At 41.5% G+C, this 6,459-nt stretch overlaps 1 protein-coding gene across 2 annotated transcripts; it reads left to right on the forward strand.

Annotated features, from left to right (window-relative positions):
• Positions 1–397: 397 nt before the first annotated feature.
• osr2 (odd-skipped related transciption factor 2) lies at positions 398–4,485 on the forward strand. 2 transcript variants are annotated; one of them, XM_020091205.2, is made up of 4 exons: positions 398–654; positions 2,512–3,201; positions 3,567–3,666; positions 4,034–4,485. In XM_020091205.2, the coding sequence occupies exons 2-4, from the start codon at positions 2,549–2,551 to the stop codon at positions 4,106–4,108; spliced, it is 828 nt and encodes a 275-aa protein (XP_019946764.1). In that variant the 5' UTR covers positions 398–654; positions 2,512–2,548; the 3' UTR covers positions 4,109–4,485. The 2 variants fall into 2 exon arrangements, with proteins under 2 accessions (XP_019946764.1, XP_019946763.1); XM_020091204.2 differs by having other exon boundaries at positions 400–654; positions 3,952–4,485.
• The last annotated feature ends 1,974 nt before the right edge of the window (positions 4,486–6,459 follow it).

The following is a 6,459-nucleotide window of genomic DNA, read 5'->3' on the forward strand; positions in this document are numbered from 1 at the left end:
AATGTGGTTTACCCTCCGTTTTAGCAAACGAGTCAAAATTGGTTTAAATAAAACCTTGTAAGTGGCTCGAGTTTTTTTTTTTTTTTCCAAAAGCACGTTTTCTAAAGCGTGGAGCCGGAGGAAAAAATGATCAGGGTTTCCTCCTGCGCTTCCAATCGTGTCCCCGAAAAAAGGTATCACACTTGGCTATATGGTGTATGAGAGGTGTCAGTGGAGGCAGGTTGAGCTGCACAGGCTTCTCCGTGGTCTGGAGCCCTAGTTGCTATCCAAACACAAATAAACAGAGGAGGAACATTGGAGTTAATGATAGAGGACGGGGGGTGGAGGCGTGTCGGAGGGCGGGCTGAGCGCTGCGGAGCCCCGGAGCCCTGAAAAGTGAAGGACCGGAGCGCATTACGCACACTTCCAGCCCTCGCTCTGGAGGAGACTCCCACACCGCTGCTGTCTCCCCCTCCAAACTTCTTCGTCTCTTTTCCACAACTTGTCACATCTCTGCAAAGGCTCGAGACATCAGAGTTGGTTGCATGGCTACATGAAAGTTTCGTGGACTTGGAACTTGGAAAACTTTCAGCGGCGCTTTATTGGAGCTCGTCGCCTCTATAGTAACTGTGGATTACTGACATACCGCAGGACCTTTGGCAGCTATTTATTGGGGTAAGATTGTGTTTGGCAGGGTGTGTGTTAGTCTTTTGCAGGGAAGGGGACCAACTTCACTCAGCCCACTTGTTCTAACTTTCTAACTGAGCTGTAAACCAAATATATCAATCTGTCAGTAAACAAAGATGTCAGCATTTCACTGACCAACACTAAATCATATGCTTCTCAGGGTGATTATTGCTTCGTGAGGATCACCAGCTTCGAGGTCATAGTTCACCCACGTTTGGACATCACTGGTGTCTTTTCACAGCACGTAACAGTGCTGAGACAAGCAGTGGCCTTAGACTTGTCACGACTTACAGTAATGTAAAACCCTCTGCCAGAGAAGGGGTTTTGAGGAACACGACAGGGCACTTAGGCTGCTGTCAAAGTGTACATGCAGGTCCAAAGGTTGTTGAGAGAAGAACAGGTTGAACAAAGTTGTGCAGACGCACAAAGAACAGCAAGTGCCTGCATGGTGACTTATGTTGCACCCGTGCAAAATTACACTTATGCCATGCAGGCTACTGTGTGTGAGAGGGAGAGCAGAGTGGAGAGGAGACTTTCATGTCTGTGGAACAAATGTAAGGACATGAACGTACTGTCGCTCACAGGTGAGCACAATACCACAGTCCACACAGTGTCCGGTTCATTAGGCTTTGTTGAAACATTGTGTTTAAATATAAAAACGCTTTTTACTTCAGTTTCCAAGTATAGATAACCTTTAACCCCTTTTCTTATTTTTTAAATCTAAAGGTCAGCTCACTGGTGCACCGCTGGCTCACTGCCAGTCCCACTTTTACCATCCGGAGTCTTGAATTTACACGATGGATTTTTTTTTTTTCCTCTGTGGGAAAACATAACTTCTCATCCCCACAAACATGGAACCTGTCCCTGCTCATTTCTTGCATTGTCAGCTCATATTGTCCTAAATTGTGGGGACATGGGCAGCTTCTGCTTTTATTTAATACAAACATTAAACTACAGGTTTAAAATGTCCTCAAGTTCCCTTGTCCAGGAGGGCAACCCACAGCATAAAATCAAACAGAGCTAAAAAAGAAAAATACTAGTGCCTATAAAAAAAATTCTGGCTGCACCCACAAACATAAAAATAAAAAAAACATGCCTTTCCAGCAAAGATTAAAGTGACTTTCTTGTGGTTAATATAGCCAGCATTTGTTTTGCTGTGACTCATGTTCCTGCTCTTAATAACATATTTGATGTCTGCTGGCAACATTTCAAACTTGTACAAATCGACATAGCCTACAGAGCACTTGTTTTGCATTGTGAAACACCAAGTACAGCCGTCAAATACAACTTGTCTCCTCTAATTGCATTATGTGAGATTTAGTGTTTCATTCAGAGTGAACTAAATGTGTAATTTGCAATGTTAATTGGAGCCATATGAGTCATTTTACACCCACTTCTTTTAGTTACAGTTTCGATGACTGGTGTGTTTCTTAAAATTGCTTTGAAGCGCATCTTCTTTTTTAAAAGAGCAAACATTGTTTTTGTAATAATGCGGAAAATTCGAGTTTATATGATCTCAGTGGTTTTGCTGAGCACAAACATGGTTTTACTCATGAGAACATAACAACACGGCAGCATATTAGCTGTTAATTTCCCTAATATATATTTTTTAATTTAAGTAATTAATGTGTGCCATAATGTGGGTATACACGATTCATGTTGGACGTTAAATTGATCAATTAAAAAACAAAACCTAAGATTTAGTCTCTGGTAAAATAGTTGTAGAAAGGCAAACAGGTGGTTTTACTAACTGAGGGTCACACGTTGCCTACCCGTGTAGCCACATAATTACCGGCTCTAATGTGGCATAAACACACAACACTCATCTTTTTCTTTCCTCCCCAGGGTTTCCATCGTGTCTTCTGCAGAGGTCTGAGTCGAGATGGGGAGCAAAGCCCTGCACGCTCCGATCCCCCTGCACCCGGCCCTCCAGCTCACAAACTACTCCTTCCTGCAGGCCGTCAACACGTTCCCAGCTGACCAGCTGCAGGGACTGTACGGCCTCAGCGCGGTGCAAACCATGCACATGAACCACTGGACTCTTGGTTACCCGCACATACAAGGACTGAGGTCGACGATCACGGAGATGGCAGCTGCGCAGGGTCTGGTCGACCCCAGGCTTCCCTTCCCAGCGATACCCTTCTCAGCCGCAGCGCAGCTCTTTCATCCAAAACAGGCAGCCGTGGGGCACGGCGTCCCGTCGCTGCACAAGGACAGGCCGAGGTTTGACTTCGCCAACCTGGCCCTCGCTGCCACTCAGGAGGACCCCCCGAAAGCTGCGGATCTGGCGAAGTTGGCGTCGGGGCTAGGGGGAACGATCTCCGAGCTGAGCAAGCTGTCCCCAGAAAGAAAACCCACCCGGGGCAGGCTCCCGTCCAAAACTAAAAAGGAATTTATTTGCAAGTTCTGCGGCAGACATTTCACCAAGTCCTACAACCTCCTCATCCACGAGAGGACCCACACAGACGAACGACCGTATACCTGTGATATTTGCCACAAGGCTTTCCGAAGACAAGACCATCTCCGAGATCACAGGTAAAACAAATCATACAGATAATGTGTTCATTACGCACGGCGTTAGGGGGGGGGGTCTAAAATTCCCAGCAACATTCCTAAGTGTGCAAGCGATTTAAATGCAAATAATCTTTATTTATTTCTCTAAATTACCTCGTCACAACGGGCAATTAGAAACACATTCTTCATTCTAGACATAGAGACGTGTCAGGTCTGTTCCCAGAGTTTTCTCCATGAGGGCGCCAAAGCACTTTTACGCATAAAGTTGGACAATCACAACGTGCGCTGTGGACATTTTTCGCCCTGTGACTCTGGGGTTTTGTAAAAGCTACAAGCAAATCCGTGCATGAGCAGACATCTGATGAAGTGTTATTTCTGCTTTACAGATACATCCACTCCAAGGAAAAACCATTCAAATGTCAAGAATGTGGGAAAGGATTCTGTCAGTCTCGAACTCTAGCCGTCCATAAAACCTTACATATGCAGGTAAGCTGAAAATATTACCAGTCACCACGATGTTATCCTCACGGAACTATATGATACGTTATGATCATAATTCAACCATTATACACGGTCTTCTGCATGCACGGGGATATTGTTAAGTCTCTCGAAATTCTAAGCCAGTTAACAAATTAAAACAGGAAATTACGCATACAAGTTATATAGAAATTACTGTGTAAATTAGTTATATCTGACACAATCGTGGATTTATTTCTTTTAGTTCTACTCGATGAAAGGGAATAATTCTTTGCTTGCTTTAAATCTAAACAGGAGTCTCCCCACAAATGCCCCACATGCGGAAGAACCTTTAATCAAAGAAGTAACCTGAAAACTCACCTTCTCACCCATACAGACATCAAGCCCTACAGCTGTGGCCGCTGCGGAAAGGTGTTTCGGCGCAACTGTGACTTGCGACGGCACAGTTTGACGCACAGCCCACATCAGGACTACTAGCCTGGACAGACTAACAAAATAACAATGGACAAAAAAGCAGGAAGACAAGTCAGCGACTTCTTCTTTTTCTTCTTCTTGTTTTTTTTCTTTTTTTCCCTTTGGTTCAAAGACAGTCTCCAAATCAGGACACGTTTACTGGCGCACATTTGGAGTTTGGTTGCACATCAAATGGGACAGCAGCGGAGCCATGGCCATTTCCAGCTTTCACACCCACCTGTAAATATCAAGACCATGTACATAATGTTGTTTTTTTATTTTCCTCTCTGGCCTTGAAATTATAAAGTTGTCAAAAAACAGTCATAAGTTTAAAGTATGTTAAATTGTATTTTAGAAATAAATATTTCCATTATACATCTGTGTTTGCTCTGTTTTTATTTCATGCTCTGCATACCTTGCACGTGACACCATCTCATTGAACCACAGATTATATTTAGAATAAACCATTTACTATGATCATCAACTTAATAGTCTTTGAAGCCAGCAGGCAGTGGGAGATTAATGTTGGCCTTTTATTATATGACCAGTATTTATCAGTTGACGTTGCATGAATGACAGCAATGTCCTTAAGGGCGTTTTGGGCTTTTCAAGTCTTTAGAACCTAAAAATAATTTTAATAAGCAAAAAGATGTCTCATATTAAGTGATAATCGATTATAAGAGGTTCATATTTTAAATATAAATGATAAGTAAATAACTTTTAACTCTGCTGCATCATCTGCCACCCACTTTAATGTTTTATATGTCTGAGGTTATTAAGCTCCGTTATTCTTTTTCAATTTCTCGAGCCTACAGAGACTGATGAGTATAAAATTAGCTGCATTAGCAGCAAGGCCACATCACCTCTGATATCATAATGGCTCTGCGGAGCGGCAGCAGCAGCTGGAAGCCTTTTCAAGATGAGACGGGACCGACAGTCTATACAAAACACATTATTGTTGGGGAAATTATCAAGGTTCACTGATTCCTCACTTTCACCACAAACAGAAAAAGGCACCTGTTTTTCTGGTCCCTATAATAACAAATTATTAAATCCATGCCGCTCAGCTGAGGAGTTTTAGTTTGGTGCAACTCACGTATACATATTAACATTGGGACTGCTTTGAGCTATAGTTTGGTTTAAGACTAAATTATTAATCTGCACAGTGGGCGATAATTCACGGGGGAATGTTTAAACAGCAGGCTCAGACAGATTTGTGTTATTAACATTAATGTATAGATTTGTACCCATCTAACCTTTGATCGGTCATCGGAGCAATTGACTCCCAATCGCAGCCTGAATGAGCTGATCTCTAAGTGTGTATAATTGTCATTACCAGTATTATTCGGTGAAGACAGAGTGAAACATCTCCCTCTCACAGCGTTGGCCTTCAGGCCTGTAGTTTCACAATTTCACCACTCGTCACCGGCTGCAGAAAGCTCGTTTAAAAACCTGATTTTCATTTGACAGAAAAATGTACTGGTTGAAAAAATTGCGTTCATTTACTGGATTCTTTCATGGACTTGAAAAATAGTGTCTGTAACAAGTGGTTGCACTCAACATCAAGGCGCACGTTGCTGCTGAAAGGCCATTAAATACGACCAAGTTTATTACGCACTGCAGGCTAGTATTTTCCTAATTAGATTCTAAATGGAAAGACAACAGTGTAAAGTCAGGGCAAAGCAAGCCCATATTTACACAAAGCGAGAGAGTGCATCGTATAAAATAATCACGTTTAATCATCAGAACATATAAATGAATAGCTATCAACGATACAAATACAGAACGATGAATTAGGATATATACGTGATGTAATTATAATAATAACAATAATAATAATGAGTGTTATTATTTTTATTAGCGTTTTTATTTTATTTATTTGAATTTATTTTGTAGATAAATCTGTAATTATATTGCGATGATCTAAATTGATTTGCTAAACAAATTTGGATTCTACTTTTTGTTCTTATAATCTTAAATAAAGGACATTTTGAAGCCTCACAGGATCTCGTAATGCTGGGTGGACTGGACTATGTAATTCTATCAGGTTTGCATAACTAAAAACATTTCATAGACGGTTTGAAAGGAATCAACCGTCAACAGATTTGACGTGCTCTCACAGAGGAACAGAAATGTTACACAAGTACAAGTCGTTAAGCTGTGATGTGGCTATTTTTTATTATTTGCTGATGCCTCGATGGAGATCTGGACAACGTTGATCTATTATTTAAACTCGAATGTGTATATCTCCATTGGAAATATCTCCATGGAGGCTAAATAATCGAAGTATTGTATGTGTGTTCACAAATTCATGATTATTGAATAGAATATCAATAGAATAAACCACGT

The sequence above is a fragment of the Paralichthys olivaceus genome, chromosome 13, assembly GCF_024713975.1.
Source record: "Paralichthys olivaceus isolate ysfri-2021 chromosome 13, ASM2471397v2, whole genome shotgun sequence".
In the NCBI taxonomy this organism is placed as follows: domain Eukaryota; kingdom Metazoa; phylum Chordata; class Actinopteri; order Pleuronectiformes; family Paralichthyidae; genus Paralichthys; species Paralichthys olivaceus.